This window comes from Sus scrofa, chromosome 6 (genome assembly GCF_054392235.1).
Source record: "Sus scrofa isolate SSC_HxYL_T2T_F1_AM1 chromosome 6, Sscrofa_HxYL_maternal_Yorkshire_Landrace_v2.0, whole genome shotgun sequence".
In the NCBI taxonomy this organism is placed as follows: Eukaryota; Metazoa; Chordata; class Mammalia; order Artiodactyla; family Suidae; genus Sus; species Sus scrofa.
The window spans coordinates 100,488,327-100,505,345 of NC_139388.1; the positions used below are offsets into that span (position 1 = coordinate 100,488,327).

The 17,019-nt window shown below is 40.0% G+C and overlaps 1 protein-coding gene and 1 long non-coding RNA gene across 6 annotated transcripts in view; one reads left to right on the forward strand and one right to left on the reverse strand.

Moving 5' to 3' along the window:
• Positions 1–17,019, reverse strand: part of LOC106510655 (uncharacterized) — a 282,042-nt gene that overhangs the window by 151,951 nt on the left and 113,072 nt on the right. The gene's annotated exons all lie outside the window — the stretch shown is intronic.
• Positions 1–17,019, forward strand: part of ZMPSTE24 (zinc metallopeptidase STE24) — a 48,384-nt gene that overhangs the window by 13,904 nt on the left and 17,461 nt on the right. Inside the window, exons 4-7 of one of the 5 annotated variants that reach the window (XR_014807509.1) lie at positions 3,353–3,469; positions 6,412–6,564; positions 9,140–11,350; positions 13,747–14,766. Coding sequence is in view for 1 of the 5 variants with exons in the window: in XM_021096012.2 (XP_020951671.1) it covers positions 3,353–3,469; positions 6,412–6,564; positions 9,140–9,281; positions 14,582–14,766 (597 nt within the window). In the remaining 4 variants the exon portion in view is untranslated. Of the gene's footprint in view, positions 1–3,352; positions 3,470–6,411; positions 6,565–9,139; positions 11,425–13,665; positions 14,767–17,019 lie in introns of those variants that run through there. The other 4 variants (XR_014807510.1, XR_014807511.1, XR_014807512.1 and 1 more) reach the window with 4 other exon arrangements.

The window sequence follows — 17,019 nt, forward strand, 5'->3', positions numbered from 1 at the left end:
AACCCATTGCACCATAAGAGAACTCCAACAGGTTCTTTAAGTAGAGAAGTAAGAGTTTTAGATTTATCTGGTATGTATGTAGGATGGGTTGGAAGGGGAGGGATTAATGGACTCAAGGTGTTTTATTTTTATTTTTTAATTTTTGTGTTTTTTTTTATTAATGTTATTATTTTTTTAGGGCCATACCTGTGGCATATGGAAGTTCCCAGGCTAGGGGTCGAATTGGAGCTACAGCTGCCAGCCTGCACCACAGCAACACTAAATCCGAGCCGTCTGTGACCTATACCACAGCTCATGGTAATACCAGATCCATAACCCACTGAGTGAGACCAGGGACCGAACCCACATTCTCGTGGTTCCTAGTCAGATTCGTTTCCACTACACCACAACAGGAAATCCCTCAAGGTGTTTTAAATTAATTCAAGGCTATAGACATAGATGATTTATATATTAGTGTGCAGAAGGAACCTGCATTGATGGTATATGTTGATAAACTAAGAAAAATGGGGAGTGTTTCAGAAGACTGTAGATGAGCAAAGTCTAGATTTTCAAAAGGAGAAATGGGTAGATTCTGTGCTGAATGTGAAACTTGATGCCAATGCCTTATCACAATTCTTAAATGAATTATTAAAGAAGAGATTTGTGAACTTTTAGAAAAGGTTGAGAGCCCAGTTATAATCCAGGGTGACTTGTGAAGGGCACATGATAAAACATTTTGTAGTTAATCTGAAAAACCAAAGACAGAGGAATAGCCAGAAAAATTCTGAATAAGTAAAATAATGAATGGTAAGTTTTACTCTTAGATATTAGAACATATCCTAAATCTTAAACAATGTATTGGTACCAGAAATAGACCTAAGAGTATAGGTAATCTTGGTATAGGATAAAAGTGCCATTTCAGATCAGTGAGGAAAGTGTGGGTTATAAATTTTCTTAGGACAACTGAGAAAAAAATAAATTCATAGTTTATATCCTCCAGGAAAAAGAAAGACTTAGATGAATTGAATATTTAAATATAAAGAAAGATACCTTGAAAATACTAAAACAAAAAGAAACTGGAGTTCCTGTTACGGCGCAGTGGAAACAAATCCTACTAGGAACCATGAGGATGCAGATTCCATCCCTGGCCTCACTCAGTGGTTAAGGATCCAGCGTTACTGTGAGCTGTGGTGTAGGTCACAGATGGGGCTTGGATCCTGCATTGCTGTGGCTGTGGCATAGGCTGGCAGCTGTAGCTCCAATTTGACCCCTAGCCTGGGAACCTCCATATGCCACGAGTGCGGCTCTAAAAAGGAAAGGAAAGCAAAACAAAACAAAAAAACCCAAAAACCAAAAAGAAACTATAAATTTTAATGTGATCTAGAATTTTTAAAGCATGACACCAAAGGTAGAAACCAAGGTGGTAAAATTTGGTAGATTTGCATTAAGGTTTCTCTATGGGATAAACTGGTATTAACAGATTTAAAAGGCAGATTACAAACTGGTAGAAAATTGCCAGTGATTAAGAATTAATATATTTTATAAAGAAAGAATTCTTTATAGAAATGTATTTTTAATCCAAGAATGAAGTATCTAGGAATTGTGCTTGTTTGTTTTGGCTTATCATATCAGATTGGGAAAAAGAAGTTAAAGAATCATAGGACAGAATTGGCGAGGGGAAGGAACCTTCTCACACTGCTGTCAGACTGAAAACTAGTATAGTTTTTCCAGAGGACAGCTGGCAATTTTAGCAAAAATCTTTTGAAAGTTTGACACCAGACATTTCACTTTTATGAATTTATGGGGAATGAATGAAAGGGGTTCATTGTAGCATTAGAATGAATGATACAATGGAAGTATATATAATGGAGCCATTAGCAATGAAGAATTAGACCTATATTATAAATATGGAAAGACAGTCATGATATGTTAAGTGAGAAAAGCAGGTTTTCAGACAATCTGTACAGTATGGTTGTATTTTTGGAAGATTGGATACTGATTCAGTAGTTTTGAGGAAGATCCTGGAATTTGTTTTTGTTCATTTGTTTTATATTTTCATTTTTGGCCGCCCTATGGTTCCTGGGCCAGGGATCAGATCTGAGCTGCTGTTGCAACTTCTGCTGCAACTGCAGCAGCACCGATCCTTTAACCCACTGTGCTGAGTATCGAACCTGCATCTTGGTGCTACAGAGATGCTGCCGATCCCATTGCACCATAACGGGAACTCCTGGGAATCTGTTTTTTAAAAATTTCTCATTTCCTGTTTGAGGACAAATGCTGGAATAAACCACCCTACCCTGTATGTTGTAGCTGGACAAATCTCCTTTCTTCCTCTTTCCTTCTCCCTCTTCCTGTGTTTAAAAATAGTGGCTATATCTTTACTATCAAGTCAGATACACTTTGGTGGTATACTCACACTTAAAATAATTCAGTTTTATGCTGAAGGGTAAGAGGGAGAGTGATAGTGTGGTGGCTCTCTGCCTCTTCTGTGCCTCATTGCCCTTTCCCCCTCCCCACGTATAGCCCTTGTCCTCCACTATTATAGGAAAATGTTTGTAAAGAAAAATGTATTGGCATGTGGGAGTTCCCAGGCTAGGGATCGAATTTGAGCTGCAGCTGCTGGCCTGCACTATAGCCACAGCAACGCCAGATCTGAGCTTCGCCTGCGACCTACATCACAGCTCACGGCAATGCCAGATCCTTTAACCCACTGAGCAAGGCCAGGTATCGAACCCATATCCTCATGGATACTAGTCGGATTTTTAACCCAGTGAGCCACAATGGAAACTCCAGTTATTCTTGAGGGTAATTTTCTCTATTAATTTTGAAAACGTTAGCACACTGCCCCACCTGCCCTGGCCCAGCTTTTTTGGTGCTCGATTAGGTTTCTCTGTCTAGTTCCAACAAGGCCAAGCATCTTGTCATCTTCCACACTTAGGGTGCTTTGTCTTTGTTCTTGTTTTTGCAAACTGTGTGGAATTCTTCTGTGCCTCTTCTCTCTTGTCCCACTCATTTATCTCCTTCTTCAGAGTGGACTTCCATCAGCGGTATAAGCCTTCCTTGAATGCACCAGCATATGGCTGTCTCTCATCTTTAAGTTCTTATATAACCATTTTGTCCATATGACTTCAGTTAACTTTCATAGAGTGCCCTTGTAATAAAAGAGGGAGTGTTTTATTGGCCTTGTTATCTTGCAAGTAAACTCTGAGGGTAGAGGTGATGTTTCAGACCTTGTATTATCCATAGATCAAGCACATTGCTTAAGTTATAGTAAGTACTCAGCAAATACTCACTGCTTTGTTCCCTAATAATTCATTTGAAGAATGAATTAATAATACACTATAAAAACTGCCTTTTTTTCTCTTGTGTTTAGATCACTCAGTCTTTGGTGTTTTTGCTGTTGGCTACACTTTTCAGTGCATTGACTGGTTTGCCATGGAGTCTTTATAATACTTTTGTGATAGAAGAAAAACATGGTTTCAATCAACAGGTAAGATAGAGAATGCAGATGTTCTCTTTTATTTATTTATTTATATTTAATTAATTAATTTTTCCACTGTACAGCATGGGGGCCAAGATACACTTACATGTATACATTTTTTTTCCCACGTTTTGTTCTGTTGCAATGTAAGTATCTGGACATAGTCCTACACAGCAGGATCTCATTGTAAATCCATTCCAAGTTGTATCCGATAACCCCAAGCTCCCAATCCCTCCCACTCCCCCCTCTCCCCCCAGGCAGCCACAAGTCTATTCTCCAAGTCCATGATTTTTTCTGTGGAAATGTTCATTTGTGCTGTATATTAGATTCCAGTTATAAGTGATATCATATGGTATTTGTCTTTGTCTTTCTGACTTATTTCACTCAGTACAAGAGTCTCTAATTCCATCCATGTTGCTATAAATGGCATTACGTCATTCTTTTTTATGGCTGAATAATATTCCATTGTGTACATATACTGTATCTTCCTAATCCAGTCGTCTGTCGATGGACATTTGGGTTGTTTCCATGTCTTGGCTATTGTGAATAGTGCTACAATGAACATGTGGGTGCATGTCTCTTTTTCAAGGAAACTTTTGTCTGGATATATGCCCAAGAGTGGGATGGTGGGGTCATATGGAAGTTCTATGTATAGATTTCTAAGGTATCTCCAAAATGTTCTCCATAGTGGCTGTACCAGTTTACATTCCCACCAACAGTGCAGGAGGGTTCCCTTTTCTCCACAACCCCTCCAGCATTTGTTATTTGTGGACTTATTAATGATGGCCATTCTGACTGGTGTGAGGTGGGATCTCATGGTAGTTTTGATTTGCATTTCTCTAATAATCAGTGATGTTGAGCATTTTTTTATGTTTTTGTTGGCCATCTGTGTATCTTCCTTGGAGAACAGTCTATTCAGGTCTTTTGCCCATTTTTCCATTGGGTGATTGGCTTTTTTGCTGTTGAGTTGTATAAGTTGCTTGTATATTCTAGAGATTAAGCCCTCGTCCGTTGCATCGTTTGAAACTATTTTCTCCCATTCTGTAAGTTGTCTTTTTGTTTTCTTTTTGGTTTCCTTTGCTGTGCAAAAGCTTTTCAGTTTGATGAGGTCCCATGGGTTTATTTTTGCTCTTATTTCTATTGCTTTGGGAGACTGACCTGAGCAAATATTCATGAGGTTGCTGTCAGAGAGTGTTTTGCCTATGTTCTCTTCTAGGAGTTTGATGGTGTCTTGTCTTACATTTAAGTTTTTCAGCCATTTTGAGTTTATTTTTGTGCATGGTGTGAGGGTGTGTTCTAATTTCATTGCTTTGCATGCAGCTGTCCAGGTTTCCCAGCAATGCTTGCTGAATAGACTTTCTTTTTCTCATTTTATGTTCTTGCCTCCCTTGTCAAAGATTAATTGACCATAGGTGTCAGAGTTTATTTCTGGGTTCTCTATTCTGTTCCATTGGTCTGTCTGTCTGTTTTGATACCAGTACCACACTGTTTTGATGACTATGGCTTTGTAGTATTTCTTGAAGTCTGGAAGAGTTATGCCCCCTGCTTGGTTTTTGTTTCTCAGGATTGCTTTGGCAATTCTGGGTCTTTTGTGGTTCCATATAAATGTTTGGATTGTTTGTTCTAGTTCTGTGAAAAATGTCATGGATAATTTGATGGGGATTGCATTTAATCTGTAGATTGCTTTGGGTAGTATGGCCATTTTTACAATATTGATTTTTCCGATCCAGGAACATGGAATATCTTTCCATTTCTTTACATCTTCTTTGATTTCTTTGATTAAAGTTTTATAGTTCTTAGCATATAAGTCCTTTACCTCCTTGGTCAGGTTTATTCCGAGGTATTTGATCTTTTGGGATGCAATTTTAAAAGGTATTGTATTTTTGTATTCCTTTTCTAATATTTCATTGTTGGTATATAGAAATGTGACTGATTTCTGAATGTTAATTTTATATCCTGCTACTTTGCCGAATTTATTAATCAGTTCAAGTAGTTTTTGGGTTGAGTCCTTAGGGTTTTCTATGTATACAGATGTTCTCTGTTTTTTTATTTTTATTTTTTTTTGTCTTTTTGCTATTTCTTGGGCCGCTCCCGCGGCATATGGAGGTTCCCAGGCTAGGGGTTGAATCGGAGCTGCAGTCACCAGCCTACACCAGAGCCACAGCAATGCCGGATCCGAGCCGCATCTGCAACCTACACCACAGCTCACAGCAACGCCGGATCATTAACCCACTGAGCAAGGGCAGGGACTGAACCCGCAACCTCATGGTTCCTAGTCGGATTCGTTAACCCCTGTGTCACGACGGGAACTCCCAGATGTTCTCTTTTAAATGCAAAGACCTTTTGTGCTTTTGTCTTCTGCGAGTAATAATTAAAACATAATTTGCTATTTTAGAGCATGAGGTAATCAAGAAACTGAAGATATGGTAAAGATCATAGTTTAAAGTCTTGCCATAACCTCTTCTAGCACTAATGTCTAGTGTTTTTCACCTAATAACATTTAAATGAGTGTATTTTAAACTTTGAAGTGCAGGGCATTAATTTATTGTCACTTATTGTCTTAGGCTACCAGTTGTCATATAGTCCCATTGCCTTTTAATTTAAAAAAATGCTTTAATAATGTATCCTTTATTTATTTATTTATTTGATCTTTTTTTTGTCCTTATAGGGCCGCACCTGTGGCATAAGGAGGTTCCAGACTAGGGGGTCCATTCGGAGCTGTAGCTGCTGGCCTATGCCACAGCCACAGCAACTCAGGATCTGAGCTGAGTCTGTGACCTACACCTTAGCTCATGGCAACGCCGGATCCTTAACCCACTGAGTGAGGCCAGGGATCGAACCTGAGCCCTCATGGATGTTAGTCGGGTTCGTTAACCACTAAGTCAGGATGGGAATTCCTGTTTGTTATTTTAAAAGCAGTTTCTCTTGATGAGACCTTTTCTTTTTTTCAGACTTTGGGATTCTTCATGAAAGATGCAATCAAGAAATTTATTGTGACTCAGTGCATTTTATTACCTGTGTCTTCACTTCTACTTTACATTATTAAAATTGGGGGTGACTATTTTTTTATTTATGCCTGGCTGTTCACATTAGTTGTATCTCTGGTAAGTGAAATTTTTGTTTTGGTTTTCTTTTACAATATAAATAGGTGCTCATATAAATTCCCCTTTTGTTTTCTGCTTCTAAGTATAGAAATAGGAAAGTTGGCTCTGACCATAGACTTTCTTCTTCTTTTTTTTTCTTTTTTTCTTTTAGGGCTGTACCTGTGGCTTGTGGAGGTTCCCAGGCTAGGGGGTCTAATCAGAGCTACGGCTGCTGACCTACACCACAGCCACAGCAACTCCAGATCCGAGCTGCATCTTCGACCTATACCATGGCTCATGGCAATGCCAGCTCCTTAACCCACTGAGTGAGCCCAGGGATCAAACCTGCAACCTCTTGATTCCTAGTTGATTCATTTCCACTGCACCATGACAGGAACTCCTAGATTTTCTTCTTATACTGAATCTTACAGATCCTAGAAGCTAGTTGTTACTTTTTTTTTTTTTTTTGCCATACCCGAAGCACATGTAAGTTCCTGGGTTAAAGATCAAATAGTCCCAGCAGCAGCTTCGACCTGTGCTATAGCTGCAGCAATGTCAGATGCTTATCCTGCCATAGCAGGAACTCCAGTACTTTTAATGATCCAGTTGTCAGGCAGTTTAGGCTGTGCATTTATGAGCTGCCACCAGAATAATGACTAAGTTTGACAATTTGATGACTCTTGGTTGAGCTACAGTGCCTAAAAATTTGGATCTTTTGAACAAGGAATAGATGGGAGTTCCCGTCGTGGCTCAGCGGAAATGAATCTAACATCCATGAGGATGTAGGTTCGATCCCTGGCCTCGCTCAGTAGGTTAGGGATCCGGTGTTGCTGTGGCTGTGGTGTAGGCTGGCAGCTACAGCTCCGGTTCAACCCCTAGCCTGGGAACTTCCATATGCCACGGGTGTGCCCCTAAAAAAAGCAAAAAAAGAAAGAATAGGTGTAAGAGGGACAAGAAAAAGAAGGCATAAATCTTAAAGCATAGATCATAAAATATCTGCTCTCTTTTTTTCTCCTTCCCCTGCCTTTTCCTTCCTCCTTTCTCTTCACTCTACCCCTTCTTCTCTGTCCCTTGCCCCGTCTTCCTCCCTTCCCTTCTCCCTGTTCCTTGTCTCTTCCCTTTTCTCCTCCACTGCCCAGTCCTATTCCCTCTCTTCCTTCTCCCTCCTTCTTCCCCTCCCCTCCCCGTCAGACCTTCCTCACATCTTCTTTTCCTCTTCTCTTTCCCATATTCTGAAATGCTTCACAACACAATCTGAAAGGTATGTAAGCAGTCCCCAGAGAATACCACCTATCAGCTCTTCACCTGCACTGTTGATGAGTTTCTTTTTGTCTGAATTACTATGATGCTTATTGCTTCACTTCCCATTGGTGGGATCATGCCTGGAAAATGGAGTTACAAATATATGTTGTATGGCAGATTGAAGTGAGACGAGAGCAAAGGAAATATTCCCAAAATGCTTAAGGAGTGTTGTTTCAACCACTGTGTACAGTTGTGAACTGTAGGTCATTAATGTTAGCAAATAAACCAAGTAACAGGGAGATCCCGTCGTGACTAGGATCCATGAGGCCTCGGATTTAATCCCTGGCCTTGCTCAGTGGGTTAAGGATCCCATGTTGCTGTGTGCTACAGTGTAGGTCACAGACATGGCTCATATCTGGTGTTGCTCTGGTGTAAGCTGGCAGCTGCGGCTCAGATTCCACCCCTAGCCCAGGAACTTCCATAAGCCATGGGTGTGGCCCTGAAAAAGACAAAAAACAAATAACTGCACACAGTTAAGCTCTACTGATTATTTTTTTTAAGCAAATACTTCAAGTCTATCATGATTATCCTGAAAGGCAGAATTCCAAGTTATGATGAGCTTATGAAGTATCATAAATTCTCACAATAGTTTTGAAAGTACCATATGGCTTTTTCAATTATTACCACCTAGAGACTACTCTTTTTTTTTTTTTTTTTGGTTTTTAGGGCCACACTCGAAGCATATAGAGGTTCCCAGGCAAGGGGTCAAATTGGAGCTACAACTGCCCGCCTACACCACAGCCACAGCAATGCTGGATCTGAGTCATGTCTGTGACCTACACCATAGCTCATGGCAGCTCAGGATCCTTAACCCACTGAGCAAGGCCAGGGATTGAACTCACAGCCTCGTGGTTCCTAGTCAGATTTGTTTCTGCTGTGCCATAATGTGAACTCCCGAGACTACTTATTTTGATTTAATTCATCAAACAGATACTGAGTGTTTACGATCTGGTACTATTTGAACAAATAAGATAAGGTCCCTGTTCTTGGAGCTAAGATCACATAACTGTTTTAATATTGAATCTGTATAATGAATGGGTTTTGTATTTGTTTTCGTTTCTTTGTGCAGCACCTGTTGCATGTGGAAGTTACTGGGCCAGGAGTCGAACCTGTACCACAGCAGTGATCCAAACTGTTGCAGTGATAATGCTGGATCCTTAATCAGCTCTTTAACCCCCTGCGCCACAAGAGAACCCCCTGGGATTTTTGTTTTTGTTGTTGTTATTTTTGGGGGGTTATGAGTAGTTTCTCTTTAAGAACATATTCATAAGTAGTTCTCACATTTGCTTTTCAGGTGCTTGTCACCATCTATGCTGATTACATTGCTCCTTTATTTGACAAATTCACACCTCTGCCTGAGGGGAAGCTTAAACAAGAAATTGAAATCATGGCAAAGAGTATTGACTTCCCTTTGACTAAGGTGTATGTTGTTGAAGGTAAGGCTCCTTGGGGTAAGAAACTTTTATTTGAGTGATTTGTTTTAATTGAGTACTTTTATTCTTAAAACTTTAATGAAAGAGTTTGAATCCGTTGGTTTTGGGGGTTTTTGTTTGTGTGCCTTTTGTTGTTTAAAGGTTAGGATTTTACATTTTGGCTTTTTAGGCTTTATAAGAATTAATGACCTAGTCCAGGGATAGAAACTGGTGGCCTGATGCCAAATCTTGCCCTTGCCTGCAACTGTATTTGGTTGGCTTTACAGTATTGTTTTAAATTCTGGGCCAAGACTTTTATCACTCCCTGTTACATCATGGTACTAGATTGATTTATTCACTTCTATTACCTGCCTGGCTCCTTGAGCTAGACTCTTGCTTAGTCAGATTCCATTTGGCACTGGTTTGAGGGTTAAAAACAGAACCAGTGTCATTGGCTTTGTCTCCCCCAAGAAAACTTACCATGTACGGCAGGATGCTGATTTCACCTGCAGATTACCCAGACTGTAGTAACACTAGGTACTTCAGGTAGGTTCTACTTTGTTTTTGAGAGTTAGGCTACATAAGACTACTATAGTCCCAAGGAAGCCTACAAAGATGCAGAGAAAGACTGTGTGGCATCATGACTTTCAAAATCTATAAATTAAAATCCATGTAAATGAATGAGACTAGTTCTGCCTCCGCCATTTGTCAACTGTGGGATCTTGAACAAGTCACTTTGCCCTTCTGGGTTTCAGTTTTGCTTCCTCTCTAGTCTGGCAGACATTTTCTATAAAGAGCTAGACAATAAGGATTTTAGGGTTTGCAGGTCACACGGTCTCTGTTGTAGCTATTCAACTCTGCCATGGCAGTACAAAGACAGCCATAGATAATACATAAACAAATGAGCATGGCTGGGTTCTAATACATTTTTATTGAAAAAAATAAGTGGCAGGTTTGACTTGCCCTGCAAGCCGTGATTTGCCTTTCCCGCCTCTAAAACTAAAAAATCACCACTGGGAAGCAGCTTTAGTGGATGAAGAAGTAGAAACTGAGAAGTAGTTGCAGGGGCAGGGGAGAACAGAGATGGTTACAACTGGAGATAATGAATTAATAGTAACTAGAAGAGTACAGAAATCTCAGACATTTGGGGGCCAACTCACAGCACAATTGGAATATGTCTATGGGGAAATGGTAGAAAAATAAGCCAATTCATACTACTACTTTAGCCTCTGAGATTGCTACGTTTTTAATTGGTATTAAACCAGTAGCATACTGATCAGTACAGTAGAACATTTCTGAGGGACTTTTACTGAAGGGACACCCTAATTTGCTGATCACTTAAGTTGTAATCAGATAATGTGAGAGCTAATGCTATGATGATAGAGATAATAGAGAAGATTTGTGATATATGCCATCAGTGCTGTAGAATTTTAGGTGAAATGGGGAACACTTCATGGAGGTCTGTAACACAAGCTGAGACTATAGAAAATCAAGATTGGAGTAGCTAGAGGGTAGCATTTCTGAGGTCAGGCTTGAGTTTAAGTTCTGGTTCTATCACAAAGGACCTGTGTGACTTTGGGCAACTTACCTCTACTAAACAGAAGTTACTCTTCCTTAATGTATATTTTTGTTGTTAATAATGGTAACAATCCTCAGAAATATTTTGAGTGAATGAATGTTGTTACTAACAGTAATAACACACATTATGGACTTGTAAATTGAAAGGGAAAAACCAGTTGAAAAGCCAGAAGTCCTGCTCTCAAAAAATCTCAGCAAGTACTGAGCAGAGAGTTAAACTAGTGTGAAGTGATGAAGAAAGTCTGAGGAGATACTTTAGATTAGGTCATCAGATAAGACCACTCTGAGCAAAAGAATTTAAGCTGAGATCTGAAGGAAGGAGCCATCCATGCTGAGATCAGTGGGGAGACCTTCCAGAACTTTGTATCTTCAAAAAACAGAAAGAAGTGCGGCTACCAAATAGCAGGAAAGTGTTATGACATGAACTCTGAGACATAGACAAGAGTCAGACCACAGAGACCTTTGTAAATCAGGGTAGGGAACTTGGATTTTATTTTAAGGCTGGGGGGGAAGCTGTTGAAGGTTTTAGGCAGGAAAGTGACATGGCCTAGTTTGTACTTTTTTTTTTTTTTTTTTTTGTCTTTTTAGGGCCACACTTGTGGTATACGGAGGTTCCCAAGCTAGGGGTCGAATTGGAGTTGTAGCCACTGGCCTACGTACACCATACCAACGCCAAACCCGAGTTGTGTGTGTGATCTGCACCACAGCTCATGGCAATGCCAGATCCTTAACCCACTGAGCGAGGCCAGGGACCAAACCTGCATTCTCATAGATACTAGTCAGATTCGTTTCCCCTGAGCCATGACAGGAACTCCTCGTTTGTACTTTTAACCTATCTTGGGTTGCTATACAGAGAATAGGTGGTGGGGAGGCAAGAGGAGAAGCAGGGAGAGCAGTTAGGAGGCCCGTGCAGTTCAGGAGGAGATTCTAAAATGGTGGCTTAGATTAAGGTGTAGTAATTGATGGAGGGAAGTGGGTGTATTTGGGATGTGTTTTGGTGGTAGAGTTGATGGAATTTGCTAATAGATGGCACGTAAAGGAATAATGGAGAAAGGGACATCAAAGATAACGACCAAGATTTTTGGACTAAATGGGTAAATGGTGGGTTACTGAGATGGGAAAAAAATGGGAGAAGAGCAGGTTTGTGAGGGCTTAAGTTCTGTTGGGTGTGTTATATTTCGAGATACCTATTCAGCTAGAGTACTGAAGTTCTACAAGCAATAATTAGTTATACATCAGTCATAGAAACCTACTGTGGCTGATTTAACCTGAAAAATTCTTTATTGAAACAGTATTTGGTCACTCACAAAATCATCAGGAAAGTTAAGTTTACCAGACTTGGAAATTGGGCTCTCTGTTGGGAGATGAGGAACTTAGAATCATCCTGCACAACCAGTCTGGTGATGACACTGCTGTTGGGTTTAGCAGTTTGCACCTTTAACATCCCTTCCACTAGCACCTACAGAATTAATTCCTCACTGCTCTGCTCCTTTGTGTAATTAGCTAACCATTCAGAGTCCCCAGTGGGTGCGTCTGATAGACTGAGCTAGGGCACTGGACTAGCTGCCAGGAGTGCTGGAGAAGCAGATATCTAGCTCTTAGATTTCTCAAGTGAGAATCTTTCTCTCATAAGACTTGTGTGGCGTAAAATTCCCTAAACTCTGCAAGGGGATTCTAATACTGGTCAGGGAAAAACTACACCTAAGAGTATAAACAACAAATATGTATTATAGACCTTGATGTGGAGGTGTAGGCGTGTCAGGTAGGCAACTGGATATAGATATCTGGAGCTCTAGGGAGAGGTCAGGGCTAGAAATAGTGATGTGGAAACATCTGGCATGTGTTTAATGCTGTGGATGAGGGCACTTAGAGAAGAGAAGGGGGTTCAGGTCAGAGTCAGCAGAGAAGGAAGAGCCAGCAAAGGCTGAGGAGGCGAGACCACTGAGGTAGGAAGAAAACCAGAAGAAGATGATGTTTCTTTTGAGTCAGGAGAAGAAAGTGTTTCAAGGAAGCAGTGGTCAGCTGTATCTAATACAGCTGAGAGGCTGATACAGTTGCACAAACATTTCAGTTTTCAGAGTTCTCAAATACCTCATATCTCAGGTGTCATCATTAATTCATCCAGTAAACAAGCCTTAGTGAACAAATAACTGTATGCCAGGCACAGTGATACGGAAAGCTTCTGATCTAGTGCAGGGACTCTTAAACTTTAAGAATCCCCTGGAGAGTTTGTTAAAAGACATTCCTCGACATTCTGACTTATTGGATATTTCTAGTATTTACATTTAACAGGTGCCTGTAGGTGATTTTGGTGTAGGTATTCCTCGGGAGACACTTTGAGATACTTAAACCAGTGAGAGATACTAAGACGTTAATTTTATTTTACTTATCTGCCTATTTCCACAGATAACTTCAGGCAGCTTTTAAGAAATATTTTTTAATTGATTAAAAAATTAGAATCAGAGAAGATAGAAGTGTAATATTCAGATACACAGCTTTCTAAATCCTAAGATCCTATATTATTGACAAAATTGGACTACATGTTTGGCTCTTAACTTCCAGGCAACCAAACCAAAACGCTGGAGCCTCATGTCATAAACATGAAAATAAAGCTTAAAGAAATTAAGAACGGTAGTTCCTCTTGTGGCTCAGCGAAAACAAATCTGACTAGCATCGGTGAGGATGCAGGTTTGATCCCTGGCCTTGCTCAGTATGTTAAGGATCTGGTGTTGCTGTGAGCTGTGGTGTAGGTCGCAGATGCGGCTCGGATCTGATGTTATGCTGTGGCTATGGCATAGTCTGGCAGCTGCAGCTCCGATTGGACCTCTAGCCTGGGAACCTCCGTATGCCACGGAGCCCTAAAAAATGAAAGAAAAAAAGAAAGAAAGAGAGGGAGGGAGGGGGGAGGAAGGACAAAAGGACGGAAGGATGAAAGGAAGGAAAGAAAAAAAGAAGGAAGGAAAGAAAAAAATAAAGAAGGAAAGAACGTTTCTTATATTTACACAACTAATGCATGGCAGAGCCAAGATTTGAACCTAAAGTCTGTTCTTAACCACTAAACTCACTGCACATGGTAGGACATAAAATATAAAGAAAACTATGGAAAATAAAGAAAAATATAAAGAATAAAAATCAGCCATAGTTCAGCTACTGTTAGCCACTGTTAACATTTTAGGTACTTTTTTTTCCAGTCTTTTTAAAGAGAGCTTTAGTTTTTTCTAATTATAGAAATAAGTGTACTTGTGTTAAAAGCCTTGAAAAGGATAAAGAGGGAACAAAAATCCTTATTTCTAGAACCCAGTAATAAATAATATTTTAATATATTTCTTAATATGCTCGTGTTTATGCTTTTCCATTTACATGCACATTTTTATGACAATAATAGAACTTTATATACATGAAGTGTTATATCCTTTTCAGTATGTTGGTGAGCTTTTTCCTATCTTGTTAAAATTCTTCAAAAAGGATAATTTTTTTCTGGCTGCTTAAAATTCCATTTCATAGCTTTACCATAATTTAATCCACAACTGTTGGATATTAGGCTTTATTTATTTACTTATTGCTATTAAGACTGCAGAAAAACAATCTCCACTGCTGGTGGTGCTTTATGTTGATATAATATTCTTCAGGTGTTAAACAACATGAAAATGTTAATGTCCTTTCCAGTAATTCAGTTTCTAGGCGTCTCTCCAAAAGACCCCAGGCTTTTTAATTATTTTCCATGCTTTGAACTGTCTTTTCCTTAGGATCTAAACGCTCTTCCCACAGCAATGCTTATTTTTATGGCTTCTTCAAGAACAAGCGAATAGTTTTGTTTGACACTCTACTAGAAGAGTATTCTGTATTAAACAAAGACATCCAGGAGGAGTCTGGCATGGAACCCCGCAATGATGGAGAAGGGGACAGTGAAGAAATAAAAGCTAAAGTTAAAGTGAGTTCTTCTTTTCCTAAGAGACCCTGGCTTAGTTTTTATAAACAGTTCCTGTAACAGTTCAAAATAACATCAATTTCTATGTAGTGAGTGTTGAATTCAGGGAGACTATCAAAAACACAGTGACCCCTTTATAATTCTGGTATCTGGGAGAGATTATCGCTATGGTTATATGCTATCTACCATGCAAGCCTTCGCAGAATGTACATGTTAAAATTACAAGTGTAAGGTAGGAAATTTTTTATGATTATAAGCTGTCTTTATAACAGGGACTATATATATAATCCTGATATATTTATGATCAAAGAATTCCCACAGGCAGGATGAAGAGGAGATGAACATCTTATTTTTAGCTTCATTGAGATGTGGTAATTAATAGGCTTTAGCAATGAAGAGGCTGAATTTGAATCCTGGTTCTGTCATTTAGTAGCTGTGCATCCTTGGATACACCATGTAACTTGGTCAGTTTTCTTTTGTTTTTTTCTTTACCAAGTATTTATGAGATGTAAACTCTGTGCTGAGATACTTTCCTTGGCACTAGGAATACAAAAATAAAGAGGCAAACCTTGCTCTCAAGGAATTTATGGTCAAAAGGAGACTGATATCAGACAATCTCAGTCTGATACTGTAATTGCTTCAGTGAAGCTGTGTATACTGGATGCAGTGAGAACACAAGAGAAAACATTTCTTAAATCTGACCTGAGAGTCTGAGAAAGCTTTTTCTGAATCTGCTGGTGCAGAAGGTCACCTGATGTTGATCAGCAAAATCTAAAGTATACCAAGACGAAACGAGGAAGGGGGGGAGGTAATGATAAGAAACCAATACAACAGTCTCCAGTACTTGTCTGTGTGATGGAATGTACCATTGGCTTTGATGTCGTTCAGAGATGATTTGGGATATGTGTGACTCTGGGCAAGTAAGTTAAGCTCTCTAAATCTTTGATTTCACAACTGAAAGACAGTGCCAGCAGGGTTTCTCCCCTTGGCCCTCTTCACATCTAGGACCAGATAATTTTTCATGTGGGTGGCTATTGTGTACATCATAGGATGTCTAGCAGCATCCCTGGCCAGTGTCCATCCCTCCTTTCCCACCAAAAAATGTCTCTTTTCATTCCCAGATGTGCCCAAGGGCAGGAGAGAGGGGGCAAGATCACTCCTAGTTGAAAAATACTAGGATAAAGATGCCTACTTTTTAGGGTTCTAAAAGATTAAATGAAATAATATATGTGAAAGACCTTGTACTCTATATATTTTAAGTACCAGAAAATAACTACTATCATTGACCATCTGTTTTGACCTTGAAGAAATGGTCTAGAGAGGTGTCTAGTCTGTTTTAATTTTTATTTATTTATTTATTTTTTTGTCTTTTTTTTTTTTTTTTTTTTTTTGCCATTTCTTGGGCCGCTCCCACGGCATATGGAGATTCCCAGGCTAGGGGTCCAATCGGAGCTGTAGCCACTGGCCTACGCCAGAGCCACAGCAACGCGGGATCCGAGCCGCGTCTGCAACCTACACCACAGCTCACGGCAACGCCGGATCATTAACCCACTGAGCAAGGGCAGGGACCGAACCCGCAACCTCATGGTTCCTAGTCGTATTCGTTAACCACTGCGCCACGACAAGAACTCCTTAATTTTTATTTTATTTAATTTTTTTTTCTTTTGCTTTTTAGGTCCGCATCCACAGCATATGGAGGTTACTAGGCCAGGGGTCAAATTGGAGCTAAAGCCATTGGCCTACACCACAGCCACAGCAATGCAGGATCCGAGCCGCCTCCTCAACCTACACCATAGCTCACAGCAATGCTGGATCCTTAACCCACTGAACAAGGCTAGGGATCAAACCCACAACCTCATGGATTCGTTTGGATTCGTTTCCACTGTACCGCAACGGAAGCTCTTTTTTTTGTTGTTTTTTGTTTTTTTGCCTAACCTGTTTTAAATATGTAGATAGAACAAAATTCTTTGAAGGGGTTAAATAGCATTGGTTGAGGGTTATCTCCTCTGATTTTTTTTTTTAAGTGGGGTTATCCTGTTGGGATATTAGATTTAAAGTCACTTTGGTCTGGAGTTCGAGTTATGGCGCAGTGGTTAATGAATCCGACTAGGAAGCACGAGGTTGCTGGTTCAATCCCTGGCCTTGCTCAGTGGGTCCAGGATCCGGCGTTGCCGTGAGCTGTGGTGTAGGTTGCAGATGCGGCTTGGATCCCAGGTTGCTGTGGCTCTGGCAGGCCGGTGGCTACGGCTCCGATTT